This window comes from Hordeum vulgare, chromosome 5H (assembly GCF_904849725.1).
Source record: "Hordeum vulgare subsp. vulgare chromosome 5H, MorexV3_pseudomolecules_assembly, whole genome shotgun sequence".
Lineage (NCBI taxonomy): Eukaryota > Viridiplantae > Streptophyta > Magnoliopsida > Poales > Poaceae > Hordeum > Hordeum vulgare.
In genome coordinates, this window is record NC_058522.1 from 345,550,945 (window position 1) to 345,567,340 (window position 16,396).

Consider the following 16,396-nt stretch of genomic DNA (forward strand, 5'->3'; position numbering starts at 1 on the left):
AAACAAACTGCAACTTGACTAGTTTTAGCACAGCAGCAGCTACTTCAGTCAGAGCTTACTTGTTCCTCCGTCTTTCTGGGACAATAATGCAAGCGGTCAGTCCGTCATGTGAGTTGTGTCGTCTGGATAACTTTCACTTTGCGCTGCGCTGCGTTGCGTTGCCTTGTTAAGCTAGCCAGCTGCCGTTTCAAAGCTCCCTTTCCGCCATTCCCACACGTTCTCCTCTCCCATCCGTCCATCAATCGCCCCCACGTCAAAATAATACCAATCCTCAGTAAATAAAATTAAAAAAGCAGAGAGAGAGAGAGGGTGCGCAACAGGGAGGCAGTCAGTTAGCTGTCGCTCGCCCATTCTCCACTGCCGATCCCACCATAATTCCGTTTCGTCGCTCGCCCATTCTCCCCTGCTCCCCAAACCAGACACTCCAACCACAAAAACAACCCCAAAACTGAAATGTGCACCTACTACGTACGACTAGCAAAGCAAAGCACAGCACCACGGAAACGAAACCAAACGACTTTGTACTACCAAAGCAAGCAGTGAAACGGAACTCCGGAGTGCCAGCAGTGAAACGGAACTGAAGAAGCAAGCAGATCAGATGTGATCCATCCATCCATGTGAACTGAACTTGGCCTCGCCTTTTTCCCCCCGTCTCGTTTGATTTCTTTTTCCCTTTCCTCTGTACAAAAAACAAGTCTCTATCCAGCAAGCAACATGTTTGCCTCTGCACTGCCTAGCTTATTCGGCACACTAGTCACGAAGTTTTCTCCGTCTCAGTCTCTCGACAGCCAACGAACTGCCATGATCGATCGATCGATCTCGAGCAAGGAAAACGAAACTAATCAAGACACATGGAACTAAGGAATTATTGTTGGGAAACAAGATCAAGATCTAAACAGGCCTTCTTCTTCTTCGCCTCTCCTCTTCACTTGCCGCCTCTTTCATTAATTGCTTCTCTTGAGTCGAGCAGGCAGGCAGACTGATCTTGGTTTGTTCTCGAGATGCTGCTTCTTGTTTGCGTGCTGGTACTCGATGTTGGCCATGGTCGTCAAGCGCTTGTCGGCGACCGGGGGTGGAAGCCGGACATGTAGTTCCGGACTTCGATCCGGATCATCTCCTGCATCATCGACAGGAACTCCCCGTTGAAGGGCGCCGCCGCGCGTGGTTGAGGCGGCGGGGGCGGCTGGAGATGGAACGGCATGGACGGGGGCGGCATCTGAGGCGCTGCGGCGGGCTGTACAGGAGCAGGAACAGGAGGTGGCGGCATGGGCATGGGCATAGGCTGCGCCACCGGGGCTGGCTCGGGCGCGTCCAAGCCGGGCAGGGAGAGCGAGAGCGAGAGGGACGTCGCCGGAGGAGGAGGAGGGGGCGGCGGCGGTGGAGACGGAGGCGAGGGCTGAGGAGTTGCCGTCGGGAGCACGACCACCCCGCCGGCCCGCGCAACCGGGCGGTAGACGTGCGGCTGGTGCGAGGCGGCGGACGGCATGACGGAGGGGAGGCTCTGGTGGCTGGAGTCGCTGAGGTCCGATCCCGACGGGCTGCCGGGGCTGAAGCAGAGCCCCGGGTACCCGTCGCTGCTGGTCCGCTTCAGCGGGCGGCGGTCGTCGTCGACCGCGTCATCACCGGGCGAGGCGGAGGCGGAGGCGGAGGCGGACGCCGAGGATGATGAGGAGTACTTGCGCTTGAGCGTGGAGTTCCAGTGGTTCTTGATGGCGTTGTCGGTGCGGCCGGAGAGCAGGCGGGCGATGGTGGCCCACTTGTTGCCGAACCTTGCGTGGGCGCGGAGGATGGTGTCGTCCTCGTCGGGGGTGAAGGGGCGGTGCTCCACCTGCGGCGAGAGCTGGTTGCACCACCGGAGGCGGCACGACTTGCCGGACCGCCCCGGGATGGACTTGCTGATGAGCGACCAGTTGCGCGCCCCGTGGCGTCCCACCAGCCGCTGCAGCGCGTCGTCCTCCTCCGGGCTCCACGGGCCCTTGATCCGGTCCACGTCCTTGCCGCCCCCTCCTCCTCCTCCTCTGCACGCCGCCATGACTCGCCGCCCGTAGATCGATCGATCGATCGATGGATGTACGTGTGCGTAGTAACCGCTCCCTGCTACGGGTGGTGGGTTACCGAAATAATGTGGTGGTGGTGGTGCGGTGGAGAAGTGGAGGGAGGAAGGAAGGAGACAGAGGAAGGATGGAGTGAGGGGAGCGGAGGGGGCAGGGGGAGGATATATACCTGGGACTGGAGGCGACGGTGAACGGGTTCCAGCCCAGCAGGGGAGGGAAGGGGGGGACGTGGGTACAGCTGGCCCCGGGACACGCGGCGTCGCTACCATCCCATATAAACGCTCCCCAACTGAAACCCGAAATGACTCTTCCTGCTCCAACGCCTACGTGTGGTTATGTTATGGACGGATGGATAGGGATAGGGATGGGGATGGGGAGGCAGGCGCAAAATAATATCTATCTATCTCTCTTCCCGGCCATCGCTTCCAACCGAAACGACCTCTGCTATTCATATTCATTTCTGGTACTATTATTTCTAGTAACAGATTCAAGTGACCGAGGAGTATGTAAGTATTTGTTGGGGATAGTAGGAATTTCCTGATTTTCGGCTTTTTAATCGGCGCGTATGGCGACGTGAGGATTTGTTTCGCCCAGCACAAATTTGAATCCCGCGCCGTCTCCATGCATGCCATGCGTCGCAAGCAAAACCGTCTCCGTCCGCGTCATTTCCACACGCACACGCGTGTGGCGCACCTTTCGCACAGGAAAATGCCTTGTCTTTTTTGCTACGTACCACTTAATAACCTGATTATGCGGAGTGCTACGTAGAGCAGAGTACATATCTAGCCTGGCAGTGGTAATTCGTTCAGTTCAGATACCATGCCAGATATCCTACGGTAACGTCTGAGGCATATAACGAGCTACCGGTTCCTGCTGGTATTTCGCTGTCTTTTTATCTTTCTTCCTTTCTTTTGGGACGTGATGACAGGCAAATAGAGGAAGGAAGGAAAAGGGAATTGGTGTTGGAACGGTGCGACGCTGCTGGTGAGTCGTCGTGGCCGTTGGGAGTTGAGGAGGCGTGGTCGCGGGATTGGGATCGGTGGCCCACCCCACCCCACCCCCAGTCCGCTCCACTGAACTGCAACCGACTGCTCCGAAACAAAACAAACCCGGCAAATTTAAAACCGGGGTGCATGGACGTGGTAGGGCGTCCGTCGTTGATGACGGACGCAGCGCCGTGCAAGCCGTGTTCCGGAAACGGTTTTGTTTCGATCTATCGGAAACGGATGTGTACGAAGGAACCACCCGTTGCCGGTGAGTGGAGGGCGGGCGGGCTTGCTTGCGTCCAATCTGCATGCGGTTGGTTGCTGCCCGCGCGTGTCCCCGTCCGAGGGATCGAGACGTCTCCTCCTCCCGCGATCCGACCACGACCGCTCTTCTTCCTCCCTCTCCTTTCCTTTCGTTTCGTTTGCGTTACACTTCTACCGGCCTGAGGGAGAATAGAGGAGAGCCCGACTAACTACCAGGACGGCACGCCGCAACTAACAGCAGCTGAAAAGCACCGCCATGATCGACGGGCCGCAACCTTCATTCCTCCTCTTCTCTTCTCTGGGTCGGTGACGGGTCTCACGTCTCAGCTATACTAGCTTATAGCGCGCCTGTGCTGTGCCGTGCTTCCTTCCTTGTGCGTCACACACACACACAGGCTAGAGCGATGCTCCGATTAATACTAACGAACAAACGCCCGGGATAGCTGCGTCAACCAACTTGTCGCGCGTCTCCATCCTATTCCAAACATCTGAAAGCCCAGCCTGCACCAACCGCCCCGCGCAATGACCGTCTCCAATTCCACATCTTAATCTTAAGCCTAACAAAAACAGCTATGGCTATAGTACCACTACTATTAAGGTGATACACAAGCTTTCCGGTTTTGGCAGCTAGCCCAAGCCCAAGCCCAAGCCAAACCGCGTCAAATCCAGACTCCCCCTATCAAATCCTAATAATAATCAACGCAAGTAGGAGTGCCATCATATTTTTGTCTCTCTGCGTTTGTTCCTCATGGACCCATGGCTGTGGCTGCACCTCGCCAGTCACATCGACGTTGCATGGAAGCAATGCTAGCGACAATTTCATCTCAACCACAACGAGAAATGTATGCTTAACCTTTCTTTTCCTCCTACCGCCTTCTTTTTCTGGCGCGGAAGTCGTGCTATGTCAATCATTCTCTTACTGTTTTATTATTTCATTTTTGCTAGTTCCCGTCGGATTACGTTGAGGAGCACACAGGAGCTCGAGGGTTACGCCGGGAACTATAAAACAGGCAGTATGAAAAGGCAGAATTTCAAATCTGCTCTTTCACCTCTGTCATCAAAATCACCACGAATCTTCTCACAAATAGACTATAAGGAGATATTCCTTGGCCGCTGCACATCAACTATTATGTTTTAAAAAATCCAAGCCTATCAAATACTGCTCGGCAGCGAAGACACGTGTATGGACTTTCTCTGTGCCCCTTTCGATTATCCAGGAAAACCCCTGATCCGGTTCCTCGGATCGGATGGTGACTTCGTTATCCTTTTTGAAGGCGTCGTCTTGAGTACTCGTGGCATGTCTAGTGGTGTATTTAGAGATTTGGTACATCGCTTAGTTTTAGGTTGTTCATTGTTAGGGTAGTTTAACGTTGTGGTGTAGTTTTTGTTTGGGTCTAGCATTTCATTCCTCTCTGCTCTAGACACTATGTTTACATCTTCTTATGGTTGTGCCATGTGGTGTAGCCTTTCTTGTACTCATTTCAACTTCTTCTATCAATGGAAGATACATAAGCTTTACATATTCGTGAAGAAAAGGAGTCTGCTTGGCATGGCCTTTTGAGTACATGTTCCAGTCTAAACAATCCAAGAAAAAGGTTATTGTGCCAAAACTTGACGTTCGAAAGGCATTTGACATGATAGAACATGAGACAAAATGCCTGAACTAGATCAAACATGATTTTATCTTCTTGTAGTTCTTCGGTCCTTCTAAATGGGACGTCGGTAAACATTTTCATTGTAAAAAGAGGCGTCAACCAAAGGGACCTTATCTCTCCAGTCTCACTCATCTTTGTGTTTGTTGTTGATCTTCTGCAATCCACTCTTAAAGAGGCAATGCATCTCAATCTTATCACAACACCTATGTCTATCAATTCATGTCCTAACTTCCCTATAATTCAATATGTCGATGATAGCATCTTAGTGATGTGTGTTGCAGAAGAACAATTAGGACAAGCTAAAATTCTCCTTCAACATTATGCTGCTCAAACTAGGTGAAATATCAATTATAGAAAGTATGTGATGGTTCATGTCAATGTCCCTATTGAATAATTAGTCTTATAGGTAAATATCATGTCTCAAGCAAGGAAGTTTTCCATTCACTTATCTAGGATTTCCTCTTGGCACATCTAAACTTAGAGTGGAAGAGTTCTTACTAAATTGTCAAAGCATTAAGAAGAGGTTAGAAGGTTGCAGAGGTATAGGATCCGAAGTATGTCTAGAGAGGGTGATTAGACTACTTGACCAAATAAAAACTTAACCTTTTTCCAATTTTAGTTGTGGGCAAGTTTTAACAATTGTCGCAAGTCAAGCACATCCTACAGATGCAAATTTAAGAGTATAGCAGCGGAAAGTAAAGACATGCACATGTAAATAGAGGGTAGGAATAGGAAGATCAAACATAAAGATTGACACGACGATTTTTGGCGTGGTTCCGATAGGTGGTGCTATTGTATGTCCACGTTGATGGAGACTTCAACCCATGGAGGGTAACAGTCACGTGAGTCCGCGGAGGGCTCAACCCACGAAGGGTCCACGAAGAAGCAACCTTGTCTATTCGATCTAGGCTTACATCCACGAAGGACAAGCCTCACTCAAGGTAGATCTTCATGAAGTAGAGGATATCCTTGCCCTTACAAACTTTTTGGTTCAACTCCACAACCTGAAGTAGGAGGCTCCCAAGCGAAACCTAACCAACCTAGGAGACACCACTCTCCAAAAGGTAATAGATGCGCTAGTACCATGAACTCCTTGCTCTTGTGCTTCAAAAGATAATCTCCTCAACACTCTATCACTCTCTCTAGATTTAGTTTGGGTGAAAGAGATTGATTGGGTGAAAAGCAACTTGGGAGGCTAGAAATCAAGATTCAAATGGTAGGATTAGAATATCTTGATCTCAACACATGAGTGGGTGGTTCTCTGTCAGAAAAATTGATATGACAAGTGTAAGAGTGTTCTGAGTGCTTCCTGTACGAATGAGAGGTGGTGGAGGTGTATATATGGGAATCTTCAAAAATCCAACCATTACAACATTATTGCCCAACTCGGTGAAACCGAGGTGAAACTGAGTGGCACCGACTAGTGCAAAATGTGGCAAATTTTGTCTTTTCGGTGAGACCGATAGATAATTCTCGGTGGTACCGATATGGGTGTCCTAGGCATTTTCCAAATCTCGGTGAGAGCAGTTCCTAAAACTCGGAAATTATGATTCTTGAGAATGGCTAACTATAAAGTTGTTCACTGATTTCGGTTGCACCGAATAGAATGTTCGTGTCACCGAGATGCTAGGGTTTGGCATGGGATCTATCTAGTGGAAAACTCGATAGGGCCGAATGGAAAGTTGGTGGGACCGAATTTTGGACTACGTGGATTGTGACAAAATATTTGTGGGATAATCTCATGATTATTTTTGGTGGCTATCTCTAAGCACTTGAGAAACCAGATCATCACAACCACCTCACCCCCTTTTAATAGTATTGGCTTTCCTATGGACTCAAATGTGATTTCTCACAAAATATAATTTGTAGAGTCTTCAAGCTTGTTGCCAATAGATGTTCCTTGCATCTAGGGGTTCTCCTCACAATCCTTAGCCAATGCATCATTGAACTTTTCCTAAAATATACTAGATGGAATCATTGGATCAGTGACACATATGTTGTCATTAATTACCAAACCCACCTTAGGGAGAAGTTGTGTTTTCAATCTCCCCATTTTTGGTAATTTACGACAACATATAAATCAAAGTTTCGACGCAAGATATAATCAGTGAATAGCATCGTCTCTTTGAGAAGTATGTGATAAGCAAGAGCTCCCCCTAAATTTGTGCATTATTCTAAATTTGCGTTTGAATGCAAATGCACAATGGATTAGGAGCATGGGTCAGTCTTCCGTGTCACATACATTTTGGTGGTGCGCATAAATGATATGAATGAATAGTAATGCACAAAACACCAACCAAATGAGTGAATGGTCATCATATAGATAGCTCAAAGGTATGAAATGGTAGCATAAACAATCAAAGTGTATGATCAAACACAATATAGTTAAGACATCCAAAAGACCTGATGTTTTTAGAAACCAAAGAGAGCAATAAAACAACTCTCTCTCTCTCCCTCTCTCTCTCTCTCTCTCTCTCAGCCATATTGATCTATACAACTCTCCACGTTAGGCAACAAGTTACCAAAAAAGTTCAAAGGTCTGGAACTAAGCGTTGCTCTAGGCTCGATCTCCTCTGGTAGCAGTTGATGGAGTCGATAGGAGAGAGTCGGCGAAGGCTTCAACAGATGTCCTCTAAGGTGGTGGTGTAGACACTGGAGCTGCAGGAGCTGGTGGAGTTGATGGAGCTGATGGAGCTGATGCTTGGGGTGATGAAGATGGTCTGGACTCTGGAACTGTAACAACTATAGATCTGGTCTGGACTCTGGAACTGTAATAGCTATAGATCTGGTCTGGGTCCTGAACTGAGTCGTAGTTGGGAGAAATGTATAATCATCATCACCACGGCTGGAGCTAGGAGTGTGCACTGCATCAACTTCATGCTTTAACTGATTGACAAAGGGTGTCAACTCTCTCATCTTGATATCACCTTCATAATGATCTTCTCTACTCCTTCTCTCCTTGCGAGGTGGCTCAGCTCTTGAGCTTCGTCTTCTAGGTGACTCTTCTCTTTGTTTGTGGGTAGCCGAGCACCCATTGGAGAAGTGTCCGCGCTTTCCACAGTTGTAGCAGTTTCGGTCACGACTAGACAAACGCTTCTCATCATATCTTGAGCTTGAGCTTCTCTCTTTGCCTCTACTCTTGTAGAACTTGTTGAATTTTCCGACCAAGGCTGATCTATTCATTGGTAACAAGGTTATCACTTGAAGTAGCGGGAGCATCGACTAAAGCTTTGTAAGCAGCGCTTGACTTGTTGTGGAACTCATCTTTGTCTCCGAGAGACATTTCATGAGAAAAAAATCCTTCCAATGACTTTAGTAGGCTTGAGATCCTTGTAGTTGCACATCATTTGAATTAATGTGCACACGGTGTCGTATCTTCCATCCAAAGCTCTAAGTATCTTCTCGATGATGAATGGTCATCTCTTCGCTTCCTAAGCCGGCAATCTCATTTTTGATGAGAGCCAACCTAGAATACATCTCAGCGAATCCTTCACCATCCTTCATCTTGAACTTTTCAAGCTGACTTTGAAGCACATCCTACTTAGATTCTCTGACAGAATCGGTACCTTCGTGCATATAAATCAAAGTATCTAAAAGGACGTGGATGTCGCCTTGAGGGGGTGAATAGGCGCTTTAAAATGATTACGGTTTAGGCTTGAACAAATGCGGAATAAAACTAACGTTTAATTTGTCAAGCACAAAACCTAAAACAACTACGCTCACCTATGTGCACCAACAACTTATGCTAAGCAAGATAACCAACTAAGTGATAGCAAGATATATAACAAGAAACAATATGGCTACCACAAAGTAAAGTGCATAAGTAAAGGGATCGGGTAAGAGATAACTAAGGCACGCAGAGACAATGATGTATCCCGAAATTCACACCCTTGCAGATGCTAATCTCTGTTTGGAGCGGTGTGGAGGCACAATGCTCCCCAAGATGCCACTAAGGCCACCGTAATCTCCTCATGCCCTCGCACAATGCAAGATGTCATGATTCCAGTAAGGGACCCTTGAGGGCGGTCACCGAACCCGTACAAACAAGGTTGGGGCAATCTCCACAACTTAATTGGTGGCTCCCAACAACACCACGAAGCATCACCACAATGGCATATGGCTTTGAGGTGACCACAAATGCTCGGGGCAATCTTCACAACTTAATTGGAAACCCCGAAGCTTTCCCGGAGCTTTACACCACAATGATTGAGCTTTGAGGCACCACCAAGCTTCTAGGATGCCAAAGCATCCACGAAGAACAATCTCTAGGGGTACCAAGTACCCAAGGGTAACAAGCTACTCAACTTCTCACTTCCACATATCACTGTGGAGAACTCAAACCGGTGCAACTAATGCAATGGCAAGAACACACGAAGTGGTCAAGTCCCTCACACTCAAATCCCTCCACAAAAACAAAAGCTATGGAAAAATATGAGAGGAAGAACAAGGAGCTCACAAAGAACTCCAAGATGAAGATCCAAGGGGTTCCTCTCACATAGAGGAGAAAGTGATTGGTGGAGATGTGAATCTAGATCTCCTCTATCTTTGCCCTCAAGAACTAGCAAGAATCATTGGAGGGATTGAGAGTTAGCAAGCTCTAAGAAGGTCAACAATGGGGGAAGAACACGAGCTCAACGAATGGATAAAGTCCAATGGGGAAGACGACCTTCTTTATATAGTGGGGGAAAGAATCCAACCGTTACCCCCACTCACAACCCGAGCAGAGTGGTACTACCGCTGCTAGGTTCACCAACCACGATAGTAAAAAATTACTTCCGTGCCTACCACCGCTGAGGGTGCGGTTGTGCAAAAGTCCAACGGCACGGTAGTAAAAACTACTACCGCTCCAAGAGCGGTACTACCACTCGCACCTGCCATACTACCGTTGGCCACTCAAACTGCCATAACTTCCGCATATGAGCTCCGAATGGAACAAACTCAAGCTTGTTGTATTGAGGAGGACAAGAGTTATCCAAACAGCAATGTGAAAATGCAGATGTGAATATGCCAATGATATAGAGATGTGAGACCTCTACGAATGAAGAACCGACAAAAACTTCCAACATCGAAAACATCATAGAAGATGCATATGGACTCTGTTTTCGATGAACTCGAGCTTGTCATGAAGATGACCATAAGCTCTAAAACTCACAAATAGAAACATAAAACAAGAACCAAGAAATATGATGCAAGGATGCAAATGGTTTGAGTACTCAACGAACGATACGATCAAGCTACTCACTTGAGAGCCCCCCTTGACAGTACGACAATTTATCCTACAATAGAGAAACCTATCAAGGGCAAACCTGTACCTTGCACCTAGTCCTCTTGAGCTAGGTGACGATGATCTTGGCTTCCTCAAGATGGACCACCTTTCTTGATTGCGTTGGTTTGTTGAATACCAATCGATTGCTCCCCCATACTCACTATGGGTGAGCCACTCTTCAGCACATCTTCACAAATCCATTGCCACCACAATGGACGACAAGCTTCAAACATGATATCTTCGTGATGCTCCACTTGAACTTGCACACCGCAATATTGATGAGGATCACCACTTGATGTCATCCTTCATAGATTGAGTGAGATCTTCCTCTTGATGCAAACCCATGGAAACACACTTAACCCCACATAGAACTCTCACGAAGACCATGGGTTAGTACACAAAAGTGTTATGGACAATGCTTACCATACCATGAGATCACTTGATTCCTCTTGGTACATCTTGTACACTATGTGTGTTGATCATCTTGATTTACTCTTTGCTTAGTCTTGATCAACCTTGTGTCTTTATGACCAGTCTTTGGATAATACTTTGAATACCACCTTGGTCATCAAATAAACTCCTTGAAACCAACAGATGGACTTCAAGAAGTGCCTATGGACAAATAAATATAACTCAATGCAACCACTAGTATATATGGATTGTCATCAATTACCGAAACCACATATAGAGAAATGTGCTCTAACAATATCCCAAATTTCCTTTGCATTCTCAAGGCGACTGATTTTGTTGAATTCTTCGACACACAAGCAGTTGAACATGATATCACTGGCTTGAGCATTGAATTGCAACATCTTCAGTTCTTCTGTTGTGGCATCACGATTTGGTTCTCTTCCTTCTCCGAAGAAATCACCTTGCACACCAACACGAACAACATCCCAAACAACAGGATTATGACCAAGAATATGCATTTTCATCTTATGCTTCCAACTAGCAAAATTACTGTCATCGAAATATGGACATCTACGGTGACAATTTCCCTCACTAGACGACATACTCTCCTAGGTTGTGAAACCAATGCAATGGAGACAAAAGCTCTGATACCACTTGTAGGATCGAAAGTATGTCTAGAGGGGGGGGTGATTAGACTACTTGACAAGATAAAAACTTGCCCTTTTCCCAATTTTAAGTGTGGGCAAGTGTTAGCAATTAAGACTAGTCAAGTACACCCTACACATGCATATCTAAGAGTATTGCAGTGGAAAGTAAAGCATGCAAGTGTAAAGTAGATGATAAGGTAGGGAGATCAAACACAAAGGTTGACACGACGATTTTTGGCATGGTTCCGATAGGTGGCGCTATCGTACGTCCATGTTAGTGGAGACTTCAACCCACAGAGGGTAATGGCTGTGAGAGTCCACAGAAGGCTCCATGCACAAGGGGTCTACGAAGAAGCAGCCTTGTTTATTCCACCACGGCTTCCATCCACACAAGACTAGCCTCACTCACGGTAGATCTTCATGAAGTAGGCGATCTCCTTTCCCTTACAAACATCTTGGTTCAACTCCACAACACTAAGGAGGAGGCACCCAAGTGACACCTAACCAATCTAGGAGGCACCACCCTCCAAAAGGTAATAGATGTGGTAGAAGGATGAAATATTTGCTCTTGTGCTTCAAAAGATAGTCTCCTCAACACTCAATCACTCTCTCTCAGATTTGGCAGGGGTAGGAGAGATTGATCTTGTGGAAAGCAACTTGGGGAGGCTAGAAATCAAGGTTCAAATGGTTGGAATGGAATCTCTTTGTTAGAACATATTTATCCATATGTGGTTTTGGAAATTGATGATAATCCCTATGGACTAATCGTTGCCTTAAGTTATATTCGAAGGATTTGTCCATAGGCACTTCTTGAAGTCCATCTATTGGTGTCAAGGAGTTTATATGATGACCAAGGTGGTATTCAAGGTATTATCCAAAGATTGGTCATAAATACACAAGGTTCATCAAGACTAAGCAAAGAGTAAATCAAGATGATCAACATACAAAGTGTACAAGATGTACCGAGAGGGATGAAGTGATCCCATATTATGGTAAGCATTGTCCATAATGCTTTTGTGTACTCTCCCATGGTCCTTGTGAGAGTTCTATGTGGGGTTAGGTGTGTCTTCATGGGTTTGCGTCAAGAGGAAGATCTCATTCAACCTATGAAGGATGACATCAAGTGGTGATTGTCATCAAGATTGCGGTGTGCAAGTTCAAGTGGAGCATCACGAAGATATCATGGTTGAAGTTTCCGTCCATTGTGGTGGCAATGGACTTGTGAAGATGTGCTGAAGAGTTGCTCATAGTGAGTATGGGGGAGCAATCAACTAGTCTTCTCAAACTAAGGAAATCAAGAAAGGTGGTCCATCTTGAGGAAGCCAAGATCATCATCATCTAGATCAACATGACTAGGTGCAAGGTATAGGTTTGCCCTTGATAGGTTTTCTTATTTAGGATAGATTACCGTACTGTCAAGGGGGGCTCTCAAGTGAGTAGCTTGATCGTATCATTCGTTGAGAGCTCAAACCATTTGGATACTTCCATCATATTTCTTGGTTCTTGTTTGGTGTTTATCCTTGTGAGTTTTATAGCTTATGGTCATCTTCATGACAAGCTCGAGTTCATCAAAAATGGAGTCCATATGCATCTTCTATGATGTTTTCGATGTTGGAAGTTTTTGTCGGTTCTTCATTCATAGAGGTCTCACTTCTCTATATAATTGAAATTTACTCTTAACATTTTATGTCATTGTTGGATAGCTCTTGTTGTTTTGAATTCAACAAGCTTGAGTTTGCTCGATTCGGAGTTCGTATGCCAAAGTTAGAGCAGTTTAAGTATCCAGCGGTAGTACCGCTCCTCGTGCCAGCGGTCGTACCGCTCCTGGAGCGGTAGTAATTTTTTACTACCGCTCCCGGGCGGTAGTACCACTCCCTCGGACATTCTGGGAGCGGTAGTACCGCTCCAATTGGGTTGTGAGTGGCGGTAACGGTTGGATTCGTTCCCCCACTATATAAAGGAGGTCTTCTTCCCCATTGGACCTTATCTATCCGTTGAGCTCGTGTTCTTCCCCCATTGTTAACCTTCTTAGATCTTGCTAACTCTCAATCCCTCCAATGATTCCTGCTAGTTCTTGAGGGAAAAGAGAGAGAAGATCTAGATGCACATCTCCACCAATCACTTTCTCCTCTATGTGAGGGGAACCCCTTGGATCTAGATCTTGGAGTTCTTTGTGAGATCCTTGTTATTCCTCTCATATTTCACCATATCTTTTGTTGTTGTGGAGGGATTTGAGTGTGTGGGACTTGACCACTTAGTGTGTTCTTGCCATTGCATTAGTTGCATCAGTTTGAGTTCTCCACGGTGATACGTGGAAGTGAGAAGTTGAGAAGCTTATTACCCTTGGGTACTTGGTACCCCTCGAAGCTTGGTGGTGCCTCGGAGCTCAATCATTGTGGTGTAAAGCTCTCGGCAAGCGTCGGGGTCTCCAATTAAGTTGTGGAGATTGCACCGAGTAATTGTGGTCACCTCGAAGCCATATGCCATTGTGGTGAAGCTTCGTGGTGTTGTTGGGAGCCTCCAATTAAGTTGTGGACATTTCCCCCAACCTTGTTTGTACGGGTTCGGTGACCACCCTCAAGGGTACCTTAGTGGAATCACGACATCTTTCATTGTGCGAGGGTGTGAGGAGATTACGGTGGCATTAGTGGTATCTTGGGGAGCCTTGTGTCTCCACACCGCTCCAAACGGAGATTAGCATCCGCAAGGGTGTGAACTTCGGGATACATCGTCGTCTTCGTGTGCCTCGGTTATCTCTTATCCAAACCCTTTAATTATGCACTTTACTTTGTGATAGCCATATTGTTTCTATTCATATATCTTGCTATCACTTAGTTGTTTATCTTGCTTAGCATAACTTGTTGGTGCACATAGGTGAGCCTAGTTGTTTTAAGTTTTGTGCTTGACATATTAAACGTTAGTTCTATTCCGCATTTGTTCAAGCCTAAATTGTAATTATTTTAAAGTGCCTATTCACCCCCCTCTAGGCGACATCCACGTCCTTTCACTCTTGATCTCAAAATATGAGTAGGTGGCTCTCTCTTAGAAAAATGGATCTTTCAAGTGGAAGTGTGTACACAGTGCTTCCTCAATGAGTGAGAGGTAGGTGTGGAGGGGTATATATATAGGCATCCCCCAAAATCCAACCGTTACAACATTATTGCCCAACTCGGTGACACCGAAATGAATCTCGGTGGTACCGAGTTTCACTAAATGTGGCAACTATTGAATTCTCGGTGTGACCGATATAGGAATCTTGGTGGTACCGATACGATAACCTAGACTGGTTTCCAAACTCGGTGAGACCGATTTCAAACTCTAAAATTCGTAAAATTGAAATTATCTCAATATAATGTTGGTCACCAAATCTCGGTGGCACCCATAGGAATGTTTGTTGTACCGAGATGGTGGGTTTGGCATAGGATCTGTCTAAGTGTAAAATCGGTATGGTCGAGTAGGAAATGTTGGTGACACCGATTTTGAATATAATAGTATTGGTTTTCCTATGGACTCAAAGTGATTTCACATAAAGTATAAAATGAAGGGTCTTCTTGCTTGAAGGTTTAGCCAATCTTATTCCTTCCTTGCATCAAAGGGGCATGTCCACACAATTCTAGTCCAATGATGCATATGTTGTGATTAATTACCAAAACCACCTTAGGGAGCAATTGTGCTTTCACTTGAACATAGGTTCTATAATGTATGCCATGTTGTGTACCAGATCTGATGTGTGCCTTGCCATAAGTTTGGAAGGAAGGTACCAAAGTAATCCAGGAATGGATCACTGGACAACGGTCAAGAATATTCTGAAGTACCTAAAAAGGACCAAGGATATGTTTCTCGTTTATGGAGCTGACAAAGAGCTCGTCGTAAAGGTTTATGTCGATGCTAGCTTTGACACTGTTCTGGATGGCTCTAAGTCACAAACCGGATACATATTTATATTGATTGGTGGAGCTATCAGTTGGTGCGGTTCCAAGCAAAGCGTCATGGCGGAATCTAGATGTGAAGTGAAGTATATAGCTGCTTTAGAAGCACCGCATGAAGGAGTCTGGATGAAGGAGTTCATATCTCATCTAGGTGTAATACCCAGTGCATCGGGTCCAATGACAATCTTTTGTGACAACACTGGACCAATTGCCTTAGCAAAGGAATCCAGGTTTCACAATAGAACCAAACACATCAAGCGTTGCTTCAACTCCATTCGTGAAATGGTCAAGGATGGGGACATAGATATTTGTAAAATACATACAGATCTGAATGTGGTAGACCCGTTGACTAAACCTCTTCCAAGGGCCAAATTGTTGGAAATATGCCCTAAAGGCAATTATAAATTGGTTATTATTATTTCCTTGTTCATGATACTAGTTTATTATCCATGCTAGAATTGTATTGATTGGAAAATCAAATACATGTTTGGATACATAGACAATACACTATCCCTAGTGAGGCTCTCAGGGACTAGCTCGTTGATCAAAGATGGTCAAGGTTTCCTGACCATAGACATGATGAAAGGATCGATATGGTTGACTAGAGGGGGGGGTGAATAGGAAACGACCACTTTTTAATTAATCTTAGCAAGTTAGGGTAAACAACATACGGGTTCACAAATATAACAACAATGGGGTGAACCCTAATGAAGCTAACAACAAGAGCTACTAAGACAAGTAAGAGATAGATGACAACATAAACATACACAAAGTAATGGTTAGAGATAACCACAAGTGGAACCGATGGAGACGAGGATGTGTTACCGAAGTTCCTTCCCTTTGATAGGAAGTACGTCTCCGTTGGAGCGGTGTGGAGGCACAATGCTCCCCAATAAGCCACTAAGGCCACCGTATTCTCCTCACGCCCTCGCACGATGCAAGGTACCGTGATTCCACTATAGGTGCCCTTGAAGGCGGCGACCGAACCTTTACAAACAAGGTTGGGGCAAACTCCACACAAAGCTTGGAGGCTCCCAACAAGACCACGAAGCTTCACCACAATGGAATGTGGCTTCGAGGTGACCTCAACCGTCTAGGATGCTCAAACACCCAAGAGTAACAAGATCCGCAAGGGATTGGTGGGGGAATCAACTTTTCTCTTGGTGGAAGTGTGGATCTAGGCC

General features: G+C 46.0%; 1 protein-coding gene across 1 annotated transcript; it reads right to left on the reverse strand.

The window, feature by feature from the left end:
• Positions 1–618: 618 nt before the first annotated feature.
• LOC123397754 (transcription factor MYB44-like) lies at positions 619–2,181 on the reverse strand. The gene has a single exon (XM_045092290.1). The coding sequence runs from the start codon at positions 2,030–2,032 to the stop codon at positions 1,049–1,051; it is 984 nt and encodes a 327-aa protein (XP_044948225.1). The 5' UTR covers positions 2,033–2,181; the 3' UTR covers positions 619–1,048.
• Between the last annotated feature and the right edge of the window lie 14,215 nt (positions 2,182–16,396).